Source organism: Phacochoerus africanus, chromosome 2 (genome assembly GCF_016906955.1).
Source record: "Phacochoerus africanus isolate WHEZ1 chromosome 2, ROS_Pafr_v1, whole genome shotgun sequence".
Lineage (NCBI taxonomy): Eukaryota > Metazoa > Chordata > Mammalia > Artiodactyla > Suidae > Phacochoerus > Phacochoerus africanus.
In genome coordinates this window covers 275,776,990-275,796,895 of record NC_062545.1, presented here as the reverse complement: position 1 = coordinate 275,796,895, position 19,906 = coordinate 275,776,990, and the positions used below count along the sequence as shown (strand labels likewise).

The window sequence follows — 19,906 nt, the reverse complement described above, 5'->3', positions numbered from 1 at the left end:
GTTGCGGGTTCAATCCCTGGCCTTGCTCCGTGGGTGAAGGATCCGGCGTTGCCGTGAGCTGTGGTGTAGGTCACAGACGCGGCTCGGATCCCGCGTTGCTGTGGCTGTGGTGCGGGCCGGCAGCTGCAGCTCCGATTAGACCCCTAGCCTGGGAATCTCCATATGCCAAGGGTGCGGCCCTAAGAAAACATAAAAGGACAAAAAAAAAAAAAAAGCTCCAGAGTTTCGTGAAGTGACCCTTCACGCCAGCTAGGACTGGTATGAGGAACCCATGTGCCCTTTGCCCACAGCAGCCTTTCCCCATTTGCCACGTTTGCCTTATCACCCCTCCCTCCCTCCCCCGCTGGCTTCCCCAAGGGACCAGAATTTTTTCCCTTGGCCGTTTGCGAGCGGGGGCCCCGCCCGTCCTGAGCAAGGCTGCTTCCGCCTGTGTCGGCGTGCCAGTCGTGCCAGGGCATCTGACATGATGCGGGACGGGTCTCTACAGCGCAGTCTACATTCAGGTTTTGCCAGTTGTCCCAATAAGGTTCTTTATAGCATTTTCCTCGTGATTTAAGCTTCAGTCCAGGATCTGTCTCCCGGGTGTTTTCTGATCTGGAAGTTCTTCTGTCTTTGTCTTTTTTTTTTTTCCCCTTTTTTGGTTAATTGAAGTAGACTTGATTTATAGTGTCTACAGCAGAGTGATTCAGTTATACACAGATTCTTGTCCAGATTCTTTGCCGTGACAGGTTATTACGAGATGCCGACTCGTTCGCTGTGCTCCCCAGTAGGGCCCACAGTAGCTGCTCTTCTGTCTTAGACGAAGGAGTGTGTATCTGCCACCGCCTTCGTCTTTGATGACGCGGGAGTCATGGGGGGTGCAGGCGAGTCACCCTGCAGAGCGTCCTTCACTTGGGGAGTTTGTTGGATGTTTCCTCACAGATTCGGCTTTTTTGCATCTCAGGCCTCACAGTGAGGCCGTGGCTCTGTCACCTCGTCGGATCACATCACATCACGAGACACGTGGCTCTGACTGGGAGCCCGTGGCTGTGGCAGCGTCAGCCCCGTCTCCCCACCGTACCAAAGTGTCACCTTTTGTCCTGCTTATAAGAAATGGCCGAGGGGAGATATTTCAGGCCACACGAAGCTCCGTTCCTCTTCGTGCTTCCCCAGCAGTTTCGGTGTGCTGGCCTTTGCGCTTCTCATGTGAGCAGTGAGACTGAACCTTCCGTCCATCCGCTGCCTCTGTCTGCCTTACTGTGGCCCTTCACGGCTCTGGTCTTCGCCTTTTCCATCAGTTCCTGCTGATGAAGAGAGAGGCCGCCGCTCTCAACAGCTGGCCGTGGCGTCTGCTCAGGAAGGAGAGCTGGCTCGCAGGGCACAGCCCCTCGGAGCCGAGCAAATTGTTGAGTACCGTGGGGCTGTCTGGCCTTTAGTTTTGGAAGGTGGAGCAAGGAGCAGGGCTGCCGAGGCCTGGCTGCCTCTCAGAAGTTGCCTGCTGGTGCGATGTGGTTATTGACCCATTAGGAAGGGTGTGAACTGGTTCCGATGGTTGGTTGTGTACCCTGGGACTGTGGACAAAGAACAGTCTGTCTTTTTAACCTTGAAGAACTGGAATCTTTGTGTCACGGGCCCTCTCAGAAGTCACAGACACCTGCCCGTGGCACCAAACCCTCTTTTCTTGCTCGTCTCAGGGGTGGGGCGCCTGCTCTTTGGTTTGTGGGTCCCTGTGGGGGGAGGATGTCAGGTGCCTTGAAGGAAGGGGATCCTGCTGGGCCCCCGCACCCTGACAGGTGTTCATGCCAACAGAGCCCTCCCTCTACAGCAGCAAACCACATTTTAAAATCTGACTTTTCAAAAAAAACTTTGTATATTTTGTCACATTGCCCGAGACCACATTTCTTAAATGAAAATGGGTTTTTTAGTGATTTTAAGTAAAATTATATACTTAAATATTGATCATTCTAGTTAAGATTTAGAAATCTCAAAGCTGTGAAATAGACATTATGGCACCCAGTCAAATTCCCTTGGAAATAGTACCTGCTCAGAGTTTTAATAATGAATGAAAACAGTGAAAATAATTAAAAGTCCCCTCTCTTCAGATTCTTGACGTTTCCCTTGTGAATTACGTAGGCAGGATTTTAAAGAAAGCATCTCCGTCTCATGAGCTGTAGCACCTGAAGGTGTCCAGGGCAGGCAGGGTGACTGCTCGAAGCCTGGGCCGGTCTGCAGAGCAGTTTGGGCGCAGGGTGCGGTGGGCAGAGGGGTGCCCTCGGACCTGGGCTGTGGGTCGGAGGCAGCAGGGCTGAGACCTGGGCGCTGCTCATCCTTTAGCTCCCCATGGGCAGGTGGCTCCCTTGCTTGTCTCTGCGCCGTGGTCTCCCCACCTCCAGAGAGGTCTGCGGGACTGCCACGGGAACCCAAGGAGAGCGCGCCGGGCACGCAGCACGCTCCGCCAGGGCTGCTGCCACGAAGAGGTTGGAAGCGCCCAGCCGTCTCTTACTTCCGCTCACGTAGCGGATCATTTTGTTCCCACTAGTCAGGCAACAACTCGGTGAGTCGGTTGTTGAAACAAGTGTGTCAGGCTTTTGTGGTTTAAGAAAAAAGGTGCGGAGGACTTGAAGTTAGTGATTTCCACTTTAAAAGGCACTGAGGGTGTAGTTGTTTCTGTCCTCCTCATTGTAAAGGGAGACGGATCTGAGTCACCAAAACATCACAAGCTTCCGCTTTCTTCAGCTCTGCAAAATAAAAAATCTGCTCCTCTTCCTTTGATTTTTGGCACGTATACAGTTATTCTAAGTATAGCAGTTAAAAGTGTAGGGTTTGTGAAATAATGCCATTTAAGGCAACTTGAATGGACCTAGAGATTATTATATTAAGTGAAATAAGTCAGACAAAGACAAATATCATGTGCTATCACTTTTATGTGGACTCTTAAAAAATAAAACAAATAAACATATTTATGAAACAGAACCAGACTCACAGACATAGAAGACAAACTTAGAGCGGCCAGAAGGGATAGCGGGAGGGGCTGGGGGAGACATGGGGAGTTCGGGGTGGACCTGCACATGGGCTGTACGGACAAGGGCTCAGCAGGGTCCTCCTGCAGAGCACAGGGAGCTCTCCGCCCTGCCTCCTAACAGCCTGCGCCGGGAAAGCATCTGGAAGGGAACGGGTGAGGTCGCATCTCTTTGCTGTGCCCTGGAGGCCAACACCACGCTGTGAATTAGCTGCACTGCAGTGAGAAGCCCCTGACATCCAAAAAGAGGGGGTGGGTGGAGTGGGCCCAGCGGAGGTCCCAGGCCGTCCCCTACCCGCCACAGGGTCCTGGCCACCTCCGGGCCTCTGTCTCCCCAGGCCCAGAATGAGGGTAAGGGTAGGCGCGCCCTTGAGGACTGTCGCTCCGTGGGGCGCTCAGCACAAGGCCACGGCCAAGGCTCATCAGCCCTGGGACCTAGGCCACACTTTGTCTTCCTGGCTGGTCGCATAGATTTTTTTATTTTAGACAATTGAATCCTTCTTGTTACACTACGCTCCTTTTTCCCTTTGGGTGTGTGCTCGTGGGTTTGTTTGTTTTTTTAAACTGAATAAACAATAGTTTTTTGTATGCACCTTATTTTTCTCACACACATGTAGACCTGAAGGTTTTCCATTCAGGATTAAGAAAGCCGCTTAGTCTGTAGACCACCCCTTAATCAGTTCACCTAGTGCACAGGCCTGAAGTATTGATTTTTACACTGCCACTAACTTTTGACACCTTCTTTCTTTTCTAAAGGGACGTTCCTCCGTCTTATGTCCAAACTAAATTTTATAAGCTGAAAGCTACCTGTGTCCCCTTTTGGCAGAAGAAGACTTTCCCAGGTCAGTATTTTTAGTATTTGAAGAGTTAAGAGGAGTTCCCGTCATGGCACAGCAGAAACAAATCTTGACTAGGACCCATGAGGTTGCGGGTTCAGTCCTTGGCCTCGCTCAGTGGGTTAAGGATCTGATGTTGCCGTGAGCTGTGGTGTAGGTTGCAGATGTGGCTCGGATCCTGTGTTGCTGTGGTGTAGACTGGCAGCTGTAGCTCCAATTCAACCGCCTAGCCTGGGAACCTCCATGTGACATGGGTGTAGTCCTAAAAAGCCAAAAAAAAAGGAGGAGTTAAGAATGCAGGGTATTGGGCCACACGCTGGTAGTGTGACCTTGGGCACATGACTTGACTTCTGAGAGCCTCAGATTCTTCCAATGCAAAATGGTGAAAATTGGCAATGATAGCGCGTACCTGGCAGGGCTTCCAAAAGTATGAGATGAGATGATACCGTGTGAAATGGGGTCACCAGGGTGCTGGGTGCTTAGCGAGCACTGGTGAGTAACTGCCAGTGTTTCCAGGTTGCACAGAACACTTGCCCGTGTGCATGTACTCACACCACACGCCTGCACACATGCTGTCCAGCAACAAACCCCGTTCCTTCTCTGCAGCCATTTGTGGGTTGTTTGGGTGGGTAATCCCCACGCTTGGACCGTCAGGGCCGTGTGGGTCTCCGACATGGTGAACCCGAATCTCTGGGCTGGGTGCAGAGGCTCGATTTTCCCTCACAGGCCTTCGGGGGCCTCGCAGCAGTGGCCTGCCCAGCACCCGCGGTTCGGGTGCGTTCCGCCCTGGAGCGGGTGCCGAGACCCTCCTCTTGGTTCCGCGAGCATCTCTTCCTGGGTTTGATTCCCGGCTGCCCTGGCCCTGTGACTGTGGGCAAGTCTTGTCATGTCTTTATGCCTCATTTGAAAAATGGGTAAACAGCAGTGCCTGCCTCGTAGGATTTGCGAGAGGATCGGATGAGTGACTGTGAGTGAACCAGTGGGACCCAGATCTTGCGCACCCAGTGGCAGTAGCACTGCCTTGTTATCAGTGCCCTCTGTCCTTTGACCTGGGGGAGAGGTTCTGTCAGATAATTTCAAAATTGCATTACTTGGAGTTCCCATCATGGCTCAGTGGTTAACAAATCCGACTAGGAACCATGAGGCTGCGGGTTCGATCCCTGGCCTTGCTCAGTGGGTTAAGGATCCAGTGTTGCCGTGAGCTGTGGTGTAGGTTGCAGACGTGGCTCGGATCCCGCTTTGCTGTGGCTCTGGCGTAGGCTTGGCAGCCACAGCTCCGATTCAATCCCTAGCCTGGGAACCTCCATATGCCGCGGGAGCAGCCCTAGAAAAGGCAAAAAGACAAAAAAAACCCCAAAAACACAAAAAAACAAAAAACCAACAACAAAAAACAAAAAATTGCATTTCTTTTCTTTAGAGATAATAGACTACCTTTATGAGGTAAGTCTACCTTTGCTTAAAGAAAAGTTAGAGAAGAAGATGGAGAAGAGAGGGGCTGAAATCCAGACTCCAGCAGTACCCAAGCCGGTCTTCCTGTTTCGAGACATCTTCTACTGTGACGCCGACGACAACGACGACGACGTGAGTGGGGGGGAGGATGGAGATGAGAAAAGTTAAGCCGCTGATGGTCTCTCCTGTCTGTTTTTCTAGGTCTGCTTGTATTTATATATATGTCAATAAAGCTATTTTCAGTATTGATGTTTATTTTAAAAGGTGCAATGGCCAAAGTTATACAAATGATAACTGGTAGAGCATTAAAAATTAACATTCCTTTAAAAAAAAAAATAAGAAAAAGAACGGAGAGGTTCCTGCTGTGGCTCAGCAGTAATGAGCCCAGCTAGTGTCCTTGAAGACGGGGGGTCAATCCCTGGCCCTGCTCAGTGGGTTAAGGATCTGGATCACTGTGGGCTGTGGTGCAGGTCGCAGATGCAGCTCCGATCTGGCGTTGCTGGGGCTGTGGGGTAGGCCGGCAGCTGCAGCTCCAGTTCGACTCCTAACCTGGGAGCTTCCATATGCCTCAGGTTCAGCGCTAAAAAGACAAAAAGAGAAAGGAGTTCCACGGTGGCTCAGTGGGGTAAGGATCGGGCTTTGTCACTGCTGTGGTGTCGGTTTGATCCCTGGCCTGGGAACTTCCTTACACCATCGGAGTGGCCAGAAGAGTTCGCACTCCGTATCCAAGTTTGTGAAAAGAAAGGGAGATGTGTTATGTATGTTGCAGCGGACGAGGTGTGAGGTACGTGGTGCAGAGAAGTCTGTTCTGCAAACTGGTTTCACTTCCCATGTGTGCCCGTCTCATCTTCCTGACTGTGATCAGCGTCTAAAGACAGACGTTTTCCTTTTTTTTTCTTTTTTTTATAGTTCTAAGTGTTTACTTGAGATACTTCCGTACCAGTAAAAAAATAAACACACACAAACTAGCCAACATTTTAATACACAATATTAACCGCTATATAAAAAGTGCTATTTCACGATCTGATACCACCTGAAATAACACCTGACATAATTTTTAAAAATGTGTTCTTTGACTGCTGACCTCTGCTCTTCTTTACAAGTACCGTTGCTGCAGCCAGTACACGGTCCTTTTTAATGATGCCGCCCTTACTCTCACACGCATTTGCCCGAGATTCTCCTGCTAATCGATGAACAAAGAGTAGATAACTCAGATGCACCAGTGGGTCGCTCTTTGTGATCAGACGAAGCGAGGCTTCTGTTGCTTGAAGAGAAAGCCGCGGGGAGCCCTCCGCTTGGTCGGCTCCCTCTGCGGTCGACGCCGCCATCCTCTTTCTCCGGCACCAGGCGCCTCAGCTTCCTGCGTCCTCCCTACGCCCCACAGAAGCTCACGCCCGCAGGGTCTCTGAGAACGCTGACTCTGAGGTCTCTCAAGAGAGATATTTTTCATAAAATGCCTTCTCAAAGCCAGCCACTGGATTCATCTGGTGTTCACGTGGAAAAAGCAAACCAACCAGCAATCTCTGCCATTGCTTCCAGAAAAACTGCCTCTATGAGAGTCATTGAAAGATGCTGTGAGGTCTCAGGCACAACCCGTGCCTGATGGAACTTAAAAAATAACTTTAGGAGTTCTCCTGCGGCACAAGGGTTAACAGTCTGGTGTCACTGCAGGGGCTTGGGTCGCTGCTGTGGTGCAGGTTCGATCCCTGGCCCCAGAACTTCCACATGCCTGGGGCAAGGCAAAAAACAAAAACAAAAAACAAAACAGAAAGAAGCTTGGGCTCTTCCATCAATCAGGAAAGCAGAACCACTCTAGATATCTCAAAGAGGATTTAATATAGGGATTTAATTTAGGGAAGGCGCACATGGGGGACAGTGAGAACTGAGGGGACGCTACTCCAGCCCAGCCTGACCCGGGGTGACACCCCCGGGCTGCCCCTGCACACAGGCTTCTCTGCCACAGCTGTCCTTGCAGGAGCCCGTGTCCCCCTGGAGCAGGCCTCTCCCTCCCTCCTAGCTTCCAGCCTCTCCCGAGTGCCTGCCCTGCACAGCCCCTTAGCAGAACCCCGCTGGCAAGGGAAGCAAAGCTTCCAGGCTCCTGGGGTAGAGAGGAGGGTGCAGGTGAACAGTATCCCATCCGGGGACGTCCCCAGGTGCCAAGATGCAGCTCCCGCCTCCCGACGGGCCTCTGAGGTCGGTTACGTTCACATGGTGCGGGTGCTGCTGATGCATCCGCCAAGCTGGGCCTTTTCCCAAGCCTGCCGTAGTTGGAGAAGGAAGAACGTGAGGTGCAGGTGCAGGAGTCCTTGGTCACCAGTTTATCCCCAGCACCTATCACAGTGTTGTGCAAATAATGGTCAATATTCAGCGAATAAATGAGTATTGTCTTTTGAACAAGCATTTTGCCTCTAGTCACCTCCTACTGACAGACATACCCATGCAGGTGGGAATACGGATTACATGTTCCTTTTGGAGGACAATCTGGTAAAATACATCAAAGCCAGAAGAAAGTTAGTCCTGTGGTTAAGGACTCAGAGCTGTCCCTGCTGCAGCATGGGTTTGATCCCTGGCCCAGAAACTTCTGCATGATGCGGTGTGGCCAAAAAAAAAAAGAATGCATGTATTCTGTGATCAGCAATTTCACTTCTGGCACTTAAAGAAATAATAATCTAAGTGTATAAAAATGGCACATTTATAATGTGAAAGAAAAAAATGTTTCTTAATAGGAAATTTGTTATACTATGGTATATTCCTGGAGTGGAGTATTATGTAGCAATTAAAAATGTTAGTGACAGAAGTTCCCATCATGGCTCAGTGGAAATGAGACTGACTAGTATCCATGAGGACACAGTTTGATCCTTGGCCTCACTCAGTGGGTTAAGGATCCGGCGTTGCCGTGAACTGTGGTGTAGGCTACAGACACGGCTCTGATCTGGCATGTCTGTGGCTGTGGTGTAGGCCAGCAGCTAGAGCTCCAGTTCGACCCCTAGTCTGGGAACCTCCATATGCCACCAGTGTGGCCCTAAAAAGACCAGGGGGGAAAAATATTTATGACAGATTTGGCTAACTCAAAAGGTAAGCAGTATTATCAAGTAAAATACATATTGTATTTCATTCAGAAGAGGACACATATTTTCCTGATCTGTGACAGTAAAAAAAAAATTGTGTACATATAGACGCATTAAAATGTTTGGGAGGAATTAAAGCCAGAGTGTTGATAGTGGCTCTCTCTGGGCTGTGGGATCATCAGTGTATAGATTAGAAAGTCAGACTCAGACCAGAGGAATCTGGGAGCTCTCAAGACTGAAAGTCCAGAGGGAGCAGGTGGCCCCAGCTACTCAGAGTCCCCAAATATGGTCTCTTGCTGATTCTCAGTCTCCCTTCTCCAGAGTCCCCTTCATCTCCCATCCGCACAAGGGGACCCCTTGGCCCTGAGGGGTGCCTTCATAGAGCCCCACGTGACAGCGTCCTGTTGCCCCTCAGAGAAGAGAGCAGCTCTGTTTTGCTCCCAGTGCCCAGACTAGAGCTTGTGCCCAACTCTGGGCCATCACTGTAGCCAGGAAAACAGAATGGTCCTCAGCCAATCCGGGCTCATCGCCAAGCTGGGATTTAGCTCAACCTGCTGCAAAGGCTGAAAGGGTTAATTCCCCAGGGGAAAATCAGGGTCCCAGGAGGTCACTGTGGAGGCGTGGGCTTGGATTCAGTCCCTGGCCTGAGTACATCCATTTGCTGTGGGTGTGGCCATAAAAAAACAAAAGAAGAGAACAAAATCCGGGTCCCACTAGCGGAGGAGGAGAATGGACACTGAGGAGGCAACCCACGCGTGCGCAGAACTGTGGGGACTTACCCGTGCTGTGAATTTTACGCAACAAACTTGTGTACTTTGTAAAAGTTTAATTTTTAAACTTTTTTTCACCCCTATCTCCATGTGCCACCTTTGCCAGACACCCTTTTTACATATAGAGATCCAGGGATTTGTCAGAAGGGAAGGGTGGACTGTGTCTGTCAAACGCAGGCCCAGGAGAGGAGGTTGTAAGGGAAACGCAGGGGTTTGGTGTGAGCGGCAGACTTGGTGGTGCTGACGGGGCCCATTTGAGGAGACCTCAGTCTACAGTGTGGAAAGAACAGACGAGAGCGGCAGCAGCCACTCTGGAGAGAGGAGTTGGTTTGTCAGCTCCGTGAGGACGAGAGTTGGAGCCGTGAAACAGACAACCCCAATTCAAAGTGAGAAAAAGGCAGAAGAGGACATGCAAACTTGGGCAGAGACAGAAGACGAGGCAGAGACTCAGTGACAAAGGTAGAGAAAAACAAGACCAAGGAGCAAATAATCTTTTTAACTTTTTGGTTTTTTTTTTTAATGGCTGCACCCGTGGCACACAGAAGTTCTCGGGCCAGGGCCTGAGTCTGGGCTTCAGCTGCGACCTACACCACAGCTGTGGCAATGCTGGTTTCAACCCACTACCCTGGGGCTGAGGATCAAACCCGCACCTCTGCAGCAACCCAAGCCACTGCATAGGCAAGGGTGTGATCCTCAACCCGCTGCTGCACAGTGGGAACTCCTCAAATTGTTTTTAAACAGTTTTGACTGTGCATTGTTTGAGTTCTTGCCCAGCTATGGGTCATTGAGCACTATTCCTGCCCTTTTCGCTGTTTATTTGTAGACTTTATTATCCACCAAAGAAGTCCATGACTCCACCAAGGAGGTTAAAAACGAGTGTCCTCAGACCACAGCATCTGTTCTCTTTAGGATACTGCTTTCAGTTCCACAAACACCTCCTCTCAGAACACTGCTTTCAGTTCAACAAACATCACCGACCATGTGCAGTGAGCAGTGAGCCAGGCGTTGTTAGGACTTCAGATGCGAACGTGGCCAATGTAGACTTGGTGCCTGTTTTCGTGGAGGCTCCACACTCTAGCACCTTGAACACCTTTTCCAGTTCATCTCCTGAAAGATGCCACAGTTACAATTCTTCGACCTCATCACATAATCCCTCCATCCATCAGCCCACTCCTGGCCTCTCCAAGTGTCCAGTATCACAAGCCCTCCCTCTGATCCTCCCCAGCTCCCTCCACCACCCTGGGCTCTTTCTCTCCCTCTGTGGGCCTTTCCTGCTCAAGACCCCCGACTGGGTGAGCCTCTCCATCTGCTTGCCACCTGCACCTGAAGGGCCGACTATTCCTAGACGACGATCACACAGCTGACCTGCCTGCTTCCCCTTTAACGTGGTAAATCTCAGATGGACACACTATGTTGCCAAAGGACCCTGCTTTGATTGGCTGCGGTGTGCTGTTCTTTCACCCAGCGATTTCATACGTTCAACCATCCCACGGCCCTCTTCTGCCCTTTGCATGATCCAGTGAGAAAACTGAAGCCATCCTACATCAAATCCCCCTCCCCTGCACCAACCAGTCAACCCTACCCCCATCTATACTCATTCCTCCTCCTACAAGCTGAACCCTGCAGCCTGTCCCCCTTCCATTATCTCAGAGATTTTGGTCCTTTGCTGATCCTTCTAAATTGTCAGGCTCACCTACTGGATTTTGTTAGCACCATATAAAGACGCTGTAGTATTAGCCGTCTTTGATTCTAAATATGTAGAATCAATTAGCACCTCTTGCTACACCCTCCCACTGCCCCCAACTTCTAAATGTTTGTATTCCTCAAGGATGCTTTAGGCTCTTCATATTCTCCCAATGCCCCGAAATAACATGCTAAAGCCTCCCAAACGTGTAATTATAGGTCAGATTCTCGCCCAAACTCCAGGCTAAAAATTAATCTGCCTACTTGCTGTCTTCAGGCTTTTTACATCTCAAGTTTGACATGTTACAAACAGCTTTTTAGTCGCCCACACGCACCTCAGTCTGTCACCTGCCCCCAGGCTTCTCATCTCTGCTGGTGGTGTCACTCTTCACGCTCTTGTTCAAGCCAGAAACCCCGGCATCCGTCCTTGCCGTGTGCATCCTTCCCCCCTGTACCTCCGCATCCAGTCCATGAGCTGAGTGCATCAATTCTGCCTCCCAACACGAACCCAGCGTCTGCCTCTGCCACCCTCTACCGTGATCTTCAGTATCAGCCTTTTTATATGAACGATACGAATCTCCCTGTGTCTACCATTGGTCCTTCTGAAGCTAGACTGTCTCTCCATAGCTGCAAAATTGGTCGTGTTGCCGCCCTGCTTAGAACCTTTGAAATGGCTTCTCCCTGCACTTTGGGTCACACACAAACCCTTTGCCGTGGTGTCTACAAAGGTTCCGAGTGATCTGCCATTGCTTGTCTTTCCAACCCTATCTCAGGCCCCTGTTCCCCTCACGCCACACGCAATTTTTTTTTTTTAGTTTTATTGAAGTGTAGTTGATTTACAATGTTGCAAAAAATTTTTTTAAGGAGAAAATGAAGGAAACCTGTCACTACAATTCACCGTATTAATGAAGACTAAAAACTACATATGGGGCCAAAAAAAACGAGGAAAATGGCATTTGGTAAATTTCAAATCCACCCAATAAGACTAGAAGGCAACTTCCTCAGACTGATAAAGGTTATCTGCGAGGAGTTCCCTGGTGGTCTAGTGGTTAGGACTCCACGCTTTCACCACTGTGGCTGGGGTTCAATTTTGAGTTCTTATAATATTACACACCTACCCTGCAATCCAGCAATTCCACTCCTGCATATTTATTCAAGTGACATGAAAGCATGTGTCCCTTAACAGACTTGTCATGTTCATAGTAGCTTTATTTGTGATCATGGAAAACTTGAAACCACCATCCATCAACAGATGAATGAGAAAAACCGAATTGTGGTACATTCATTTAATGGTATCCTAACTCTGCAATAAAAGCAAACTGCTGATAAATGCAACATCTTCGAACCTCACACACTTCATGTTGCACGAAACCAGTCAGAGACTACATAATGTATAATTCCATTGATAGAGTTCTAGAATGGTCTCAACGAGTCCATGGTGATAGATATGTTAAGAGAAATCAGATCGATGGTTTCACTGGGTGAATAGGAGGAGAATCACTGCCCAGTGGCACAAGGGCACTTTTCCGGGATGAAGGAAATGTTTTATATCTAGCTTAGAGATGGTTACATGAAATGAGTTGTTAAAACTCCTCAATCAGGAGTTCCCGTCGTGGTGCAGTGGTTAACGAATCCGACTAGGAACCATAAGTTTGCGGGTTCGGTCCCTGCCCTTGCTTAGTGGGTTAAGGATCCGGCGTTGCCGTGAGCTGTGGTGTAGGTCGCAGACTTGGCTCGGATCCCGCGTTGCTGTGGCTCTGGCGTAGGCCGGCGGCTGCAGCTCTGATTCGACCCCTAGCCTGGGAACCTCCATATGCTGTGGGAGCGGCCCAAAGAAATAGCAAAAAAAAACCCACCAAAAACCAAAAAAAATCCTCAACCATACACATCAAGAATGTATTTTTATTGAGTAAATTGTATGTAAATTATAGAAAGTTGACAAAAATAATGGAATATGAGGCAAAAGTGAAAATGATGAAATCACTAGAAATCATTAAAACAAAAACTTAGTAATTAAGAATAGGTCCATTTGAGATAAAAATAACTAGTAATATGTTCCTGGATTGTTGATAATCCAAATGATGAAAAGTGAGTCAAATGATCATACTGGAAAAAGCACTAAAAATTTGACCTAAAATACTGACGTATAAAACTTACAATATGTATCTAAAAATGCAGCTTGCAGCAAGGCTGGATCCTTATGCCACTGAACAAGGCCAGGGATTGAACCTGCATCTTCAGGTTTACTAGTCTGAGGCTTAATCTGCTTAGCCACAACAGGATTCCCAGTTTTGTCTGTTTTAGAAATGTGTGATATTTATTTCAACTAAATATCAAGACCAGCCCTCAAGTTGTGTAAAGTTTGGGCTCTACAAAGTACCTAAGATCAATGAATCTCTGAGTGTAAAAAGCGAATTGCAGAAAAACGCCATCTAATTTCCTAAAATTTAAAAACAAAAAACAATACATGTACAGGTTAAAGACAAACGTGATAAAATTTTTTTTTACTTTCTTTTAAATTTATTTTTTCCGCTGTGCAGCATGGGGACCAAGTTACACTTACATGTATACATTTTTTCCCCACCCTTTGTTCTCTTGCAATGTAAGTATCTAGACATAGTTCTCAATGCTACTCAGCAGGATCTCATTGTAAATCCATTCCAAGTTGTACGTGATAAAATTATAAGGGAAAGTTCACAGCGGGCTCAGAGGCAGGATGGAATTATGACTTCAGTGGGTGCTAGGCACTTTCTGCCTTCATGGGCACGTTCTTAAAAACATCAAAAATTGTGTTTTTGACTGTATTGGTATAAAGATAAACGGTAAAATTTAAAAGATGTTCTTCACTTGTTTCTCTTTCTAAAAAAAAAGCTTTTTTTCAATGGCCATCCAGATCCCTGTTTTTCAAAAGCATATTATTTTTAAACGGATATATACACAACTTACAACGCAGTATAGCTTCGGTTTTGTAACTCTTTGCAACGCAGGATGTGAATGTGGCTTCAACATTTCACCGGGCAGAGAAAAATCTAGAAGCGAGGAAAATAACGGTCTTGACCCCGCGCTCGGACTTCAGCCCCTGGGGTTGGTCAAGTCCCCTAACGGCTGGCTGTCCGGGCTTCCCGACCGGCCCCACCCCCTTTCTGGAACGTTCCCTCGGCAGGTGCCTTCCCCGTTCTCCCCGGCGAGCCCTCTCATTCTTCGGTTAGGGTTCTTCTCGGCGCGGTCGTCGCTGCCAGGCCTGTCCGCATCGAGCCCATCTCAGCCTCTTCTTTCCTTTAGAGCCTTGATCGGAACCAGTAATTATTTTGTTTTTCTTCTCCTCTATTAATAAAATAGGAGGCTAGTGGTGATGCCCCACCGTTCAAGTCTGTATTATGCGTTAAAAAAAAAAAAAATGGATAGGCTTTCGAGGGGGGTTTACTGTCACATTCTGTATTGTTTCTTCTCCAGCGGATAGTTAATCTCTTTTTCATTTTTTTTTTTTAAATCCTTTTAGGGGGGCACTGGGGCATACGGAGGTTACCAGGCTAGGGGTAGAATCAGAGCTGTGGCCGCCGGCTTAGGCCACGGCAACTCGGGATCCGAGCCTTGTCTGCGACCAACACCGCAGCTCACGGCAACACTAGATCCTTAACCCACTGAGCGAGGCCAGGGGTGGAACCCTTAACTTCATGGTTCCTAGTCGGATTCGTTTCTGCTGTGCCATGACGGGAACTCCGGTTTTTTTCTTTTTTAAAACGTATCCCTTTATAAATTTTTTTTTACCTTTCTGTCTCCAAAAGTATTTTTTTATTACCTAAGGCACTTTATTACATTTATAGTTGTCTAACGTAATGTATCCCTTTTCCATAATACTATATATATAGTGTGTGTGTGTGTATACACACATATTTTCCCCAAATTACTTGTTGATTACATATTATATTTTAGGTCTTTAAAGGAAATCTAAAGAGGAAAAAAAAATCCCCTCCCTATCCCTTACGCCCCCTGCTGAAGCACCCGAGGCGTCGAAAACAGAAGAAAAAGGACTGAACGGGACAAGGCAGAAGGGTAAGACGTCCAAAGGTGGGGGCGTCGAGGCGCCGCTGCTGCTTGGAGAGATCCCGGGCGGTGCAGGGAGGGCTCCCGGCTCAGCCGCAAACTCCCCCCCTCCCCTCACGGACGCTCCTGATTGGCTGGCCCGGTAGTCTGGAAGTGACGCAAGCTCCTGGCTTTCCGGCCTCCCGGCCTCCAGGCGGAGCCCGGGTGCGTCTCTTCCCACGCCCCGCCCCTTGGGGCATCAAAACAAGAGAGCGGCCGCTGGGGCGGGGCCTGGAGACGGACGGCGCCGCGCAGGGGGCGCGGCCTGCGCTCGCGGCGCCCGTGGGTTGGGCGGTGGGGATGGAGTGCGCGCCAGCACTTCCGCCGTCCGCAGACTGCTGAGCCGAGGCATGGCGGTGGGTTGGCGGCGGGCGCGAGGCCGAGCGGGGTGAGGCGAGCGGCGGGCTCGAGGCCGCAGGCCCAGCGGGCGTGCGCGCGCGCGCGCGCGGGGCCGCGTGGAGTAACCGTCGCGGCGCGCGGGGCCCGTGCGGGCGGGGGAGGGGCGGCGCGGGCCGGTCTGCCTCCCTGACGAGAGGCGCGGCGCCGCAGGCGGGAGCAGCCCCGCGGCGTCCAGCCCTCTGGTGTAGGGGGCCCTCTGCCGCCTCCTACACCCCGGGCCCGGGCGCTGGCTTCCCCGTCCGCTGCCTCCGCGTGGTCTACGCGGCGGTCCCGTGTGAGCTCTTTGCGGTCTGGGCGCTGCGCCGTTTCCGTGGGAGTGGGTGCGGGTCTCGGTGTAGTAAGTACGTCTCGGCTCGACGCCCCCTCCTTCCTCCTGCTCCGAAGCGCGTGCCTCTGCAGGGCTGGCCTCTCCCGAGGGGCCCCCTGAGCCCTCCCTGCCCCACCTGAAGGCGGTGGAGCGCTGACAGCCAGCCGGAGGGACTTTGCCGCCCTCCCCACCTTCCGGGAGCGACGCTGTGGCCCGAAAGGAAGCGGGCACGAGGCTCGAAGGGCAGAGAACGCCAGGGTCTGCGTTTGCAGCGGTGGAGATGAGTTAGTTGCCGTCCTGGGGCTGAATGTATCTGCATTTGCTCATGGGAGTTTTCGGCGAAGTGCCCCCTCTGTCCCCGAAGTGGGGACGAGGTCTCCCGTGGAACTCCTCCTCCCGGTGGCATCCGAATGGCAGTTGCACCATTCCTTCATTACTTGTAGACCTGTAGGCGAGTTGTCTGAAGTTCGCTAAGCTTGAGCCTTTTCATCAAATGCATGTATTGGGTTCTTACTTGTCAAGAGTTGATGTGAAACTCAGATAAGAGAGAGAGTATAAAAACCACTTCCTCCGTTTTCTTTTGTTTTGCTTTTTCAGAAATGTCCGTTTGGGGCCAGAGTCTGGGTGTATATGAATGTAAATCTTCACCCAGTGTCAAATAAGCCCAGGAATCTGACTACAAGGACAACTTCTCTGTAGGCTATTACCGCAGGTAATTGTTATTGTTATTATTTTGTCTTTTTGCAAATTCTTGGGCCGCTCCCGCGGCATATGGAGGGTCCCAGGCTAGGGGCCGAATCGGAGCTGCAGCCACTGGCCCACACCACAGCCACAGCAACGCGGGGCCCAAGCCGCGTCTGCAACCCACACCACAGCTCACGGCAACGCCGGATCCTTAACCCACTGAGCAAGGGCAGGGACCGAACCCGCAACCTCATGGTTCCTAGTCGGATTCGATAACCACTGAGCCAGGACGGGAACTCCAGGTAATTAATTTTGAATAAACATTTAAGATGTTTTTTCAGTCACTTAATACATACACAAAACTGATCCTTGCTCCCTAGTAGACTCAGAATTACAGAGAACTTAGCAGGTAGGTGGGAGACAGAAAAGTAAACAGCTCAGCCCAGCATGGTAAATGCAGTAATAGAATTGTACGGAGTCCTGAGGGGTAGAGAAGAAGGTTCTCAAAGACTGGGTGGAAGGGAGGGGCTGGGTCAGACAAGCCCTCAGGCCTGAAGGTGTTTGTGGGTTGCACATAGGAAGTTCTTAAATCTGGCTTTGTTGTCAAAGTCACTGGTGGAGTTATTTTAAAATGAATCTGAGTTTTATCAGTATCTCACCATCTGCTTTTTTTTTTCCCCTCCCCAAGTTCCTTTGGTGAGTCTCTTATGCATCCAGGGTTAAAAGACAGGCAGATATGAAGGGTGGGTGTTCAAGGCAGGTGGAAGGGCTTCCATAAAGGCAGGCAATGCCAAACACCAGGAAGCATTTTAGGAAGAGCGGGTAAGGGGGAATGGCAAGAGATTATGCTGAAGCCAGGTCACGGAGGGTCATAGATGATGCTTAAGCCAGGTCGTGGTGAGCTCAAACATTTTAATTAGAGCCACAGCAGTAACCTGAGCCACAGCAGTGTTAATGCCAAGTTCTTAACCTCCAGGCTACCAGGGAACTACTCAAACATTTAAATTTTATCCCCCAAACGTCGAGGAGTCATTTATGCTTTCCAAGTCCAGTTTTTGCTTTGGCCTTTGGCAGCATTTTGGAGAAGGAATTGGTGGTGGATCCAGCAAAAGGCATTTAGGGTTTTTCTGTAATCCAAATAATGAACATGTATTCAACTGCGGCGGTGGCAGCCTCACTTGAGAGTAAAATACAGACGCGACGAAGGTGGGAGACTCTGGAAGTCAGAGATGGGGCTGAGGGAGGAGAGTGCAGCGCCATTCACAGGTTTCTGGTTTGGAAACTGCAGGGAGGGTGCTGTTGAGGATACAGAGCTTACAGGGCAGGTACTAGATGTACGGGAAAGAGCCTGGTCTGGTCTGCTTCTGTTTGCTTTGAGGCACCTGTCAGGTGAGTGGAGAGTCACTCTGCGGTTGGGTATGGGGCACAGTTGTCCCTGCAACCTTTGGGTATTGCAGCCTTGGATACAGAGGGCCGACTGTGTTCGTTGTGCTACACGATTTTATGTGAGGGACTTGAGCATATGCAGATTTTGATATCCAGGGCTGTTCTGGAACCAATCCCCTGTGGATATGGAATGGACGGCTATATCTCTGTGGAATTCTAGGCTAGGCGGTCTTTTACTGAGTAGCTGAAACGTAGGTAAGCAATGCATTTAGAGTTCTACATACATTCTCAGGCTTTGGGAAGCTTCAGTAGGTAGTGGTTGAAGCAGTGGTTTGCATTAAGTCACCGAGAAAGAGGGTATTAAACGAAGAGTTTGGAGTCCTAAGGACAAGCCTTAGGAATTTTGACATCAAGAGGCGGGAAAAGGGAAGAGAGGATTGTGAAGGAGATTTCAGGAAGTGAAAGGAGAATGGCGTATTGTGTTAGCTAAGGAGTACACGGTTAGTATTTTCATGTGCTTTAGAGCAGTTGAAGGACCTTTTAGAGTTGGCGTTGCAGAGAGTATTAGGGACTGAAAACATGCTGTGAAGTGTAAGGTAGAAGCCAAGGTGCAAAGGAGGTAAAGAGGTGCGTCTATTACTTTTTCAAGAAGTTCAGCTGGGAAGGGTGGAGGAAGTGATTGTTGCTTTGTTTCTGGCCAGCTGTTATTTTTGTTTTTTATTTTTTTAATTCTTTTTTTTTTTTTTTTGGTCATTTTGCTATTTCTTGGGCCGCTCCCGAGGCATATGGAGGTTCCCAGGCTAGGGGTCCAATCGGAGCTGTAGCCGCCAGCCTACGCCAGAGCCACAGCAACGCGGGATCCGAGCCGCGTCTGCAACCTACACCACAGCTCACGGCAACGCTGGATCATTAACCCACTGAGCAAGGGCAGGGACCGAACCCGCAACCTCATGGTTCCTAGTCGGATTCGTTAACCACTGCGCCACGAAGGGAACTCCTAATTAATTTTTTTTTTTAGGGCTGCACCTGTGGCATATGGAGGTTCCCAGGCTAGTGGTCCAATCGGAGCTACAGCTGCCGACCTCTGTCGCAGGCACAGCAACGCCAGATCCAAGCCGCATCTGCGACCTACACCACAGCTCACGGCAACGCCGGATCGTTAACCCACTGAGCGAGGCCAGGGATCGAACCCGCAACCTCATGGTTCCTACTTGGATTCGTTTCCGCTGAGCCACAACAGGAACTCCCTCCACAATTTTCTTAATAGGAAATTTCTTTTGGTGTTCCGCATTGTGGCTCAGCTGGTTGAGAACCTAACACGGTGTGGGTTAACACAGCAGCCATAGCTCTGATTCAGATCCTAGCCTGGGAACTTGATATGCCGCAGATGCAGTCTTAAAAAAAGAAAAAAATATATACAGTGTTTTATTTGTGCTTCAGTACTTTAATTTTTTCAACATTTCAATTTACTGCATGCTGTTAGCAGCCTAAGTCAAGCTTGAAACAATTGATGTTTGTGAGATTTCCTGTAAGTTTCATTTTCTGTTCTCCAGTCATCTAGAAAGTGAAACTTAACTGAAGTACGTCACTGGGGAAAAAAAAGCTTCTGCAGACTTTTAACTTTGTGGTATTACAGTATTGGCTTTTGTGAAATAATTTTTTTTTCTTTTTGCTTTTTAGGTCCGCACCCCTGATATATGGAGGTTCCCAGGCTACGGGTTGAATTGGAGCTGCAGCTGCCGACCTTACAGCCATAGCAATTCCGGGTCCTAATGTCTGTGACATGACTGGGTCGTGCCTAGTTTGCAGCACCCTTAAAAAATGTCGTTGAATTAGAATTCGTGTCAGGAAAGGGCAGGACTCTCAGGCCAAACAAGAATATACTTTTGTTTTTCAAATGAAGACTTATATTTTTGCTCTACTTTTCAGGAAGCTCCTAATTTAGGACTTAATGAAATTAAATTTCTTCTAAGTAAGTTTTGATTTCTATTTTAATGTCTTTTCAAAATGTCCTCTTCTCTATGTACTTTAATTTTGAAAGCTGCCCTAAATTCTTTTCAGAAGCATGTAAAAAGCATATAGTTAATATTTAATGAATTTAAAAAGTCAATTCACAAGACAAATGCGTGATTTTTTTAAAATTAAAAACATTTTTTTGTTGCACCTGTGGCATATGGAAGTTAGAAAACCAAAAAATGGAAATAAAGACTGTTAAGTATCAAACTTTATACTAATGGGTAGTT

The 19,906-nt window shown here is 49.1% G+C and overlaps 2 protein-coding genes across 2 annotated transcripts in view; both read left to right on the top strand.

Annotated features, from left to right (window-relative positions):
* Positions 1-5,528, top strand: part of TTF1 (transcription termination factor 1) — a 32,489-nt gene extending 26,961 nt beyond the window's left edge. Inside the window, 2 exon segments of the mRNA XM_047768772.1 lie at positions 3,755-3,840; positions 5,252-5,528. Coding sequence (XP_047624728.1) covers positions 3,755-3,840; positions 5,252-5,451 — 286 coding nt within the window. The 3' untranslated portion in view covers positions 5,452-5,528.
* A 9,640-nt stretch (positions 5,529-15,168) lies between these two features.
* The window catches only part of SETX (senataxin), a 74,733-nt gene continuing 69,995 nt past the window's right edge, over positions 15,169-19,906 (top strand). The window contains 2 exon segments of the mRNA XM_047768771.1: positions 15,169-15,275; positions 16,191-16,305. The gene's annotated coding sequence lies outside the window, so the exon portion shown is untranslated.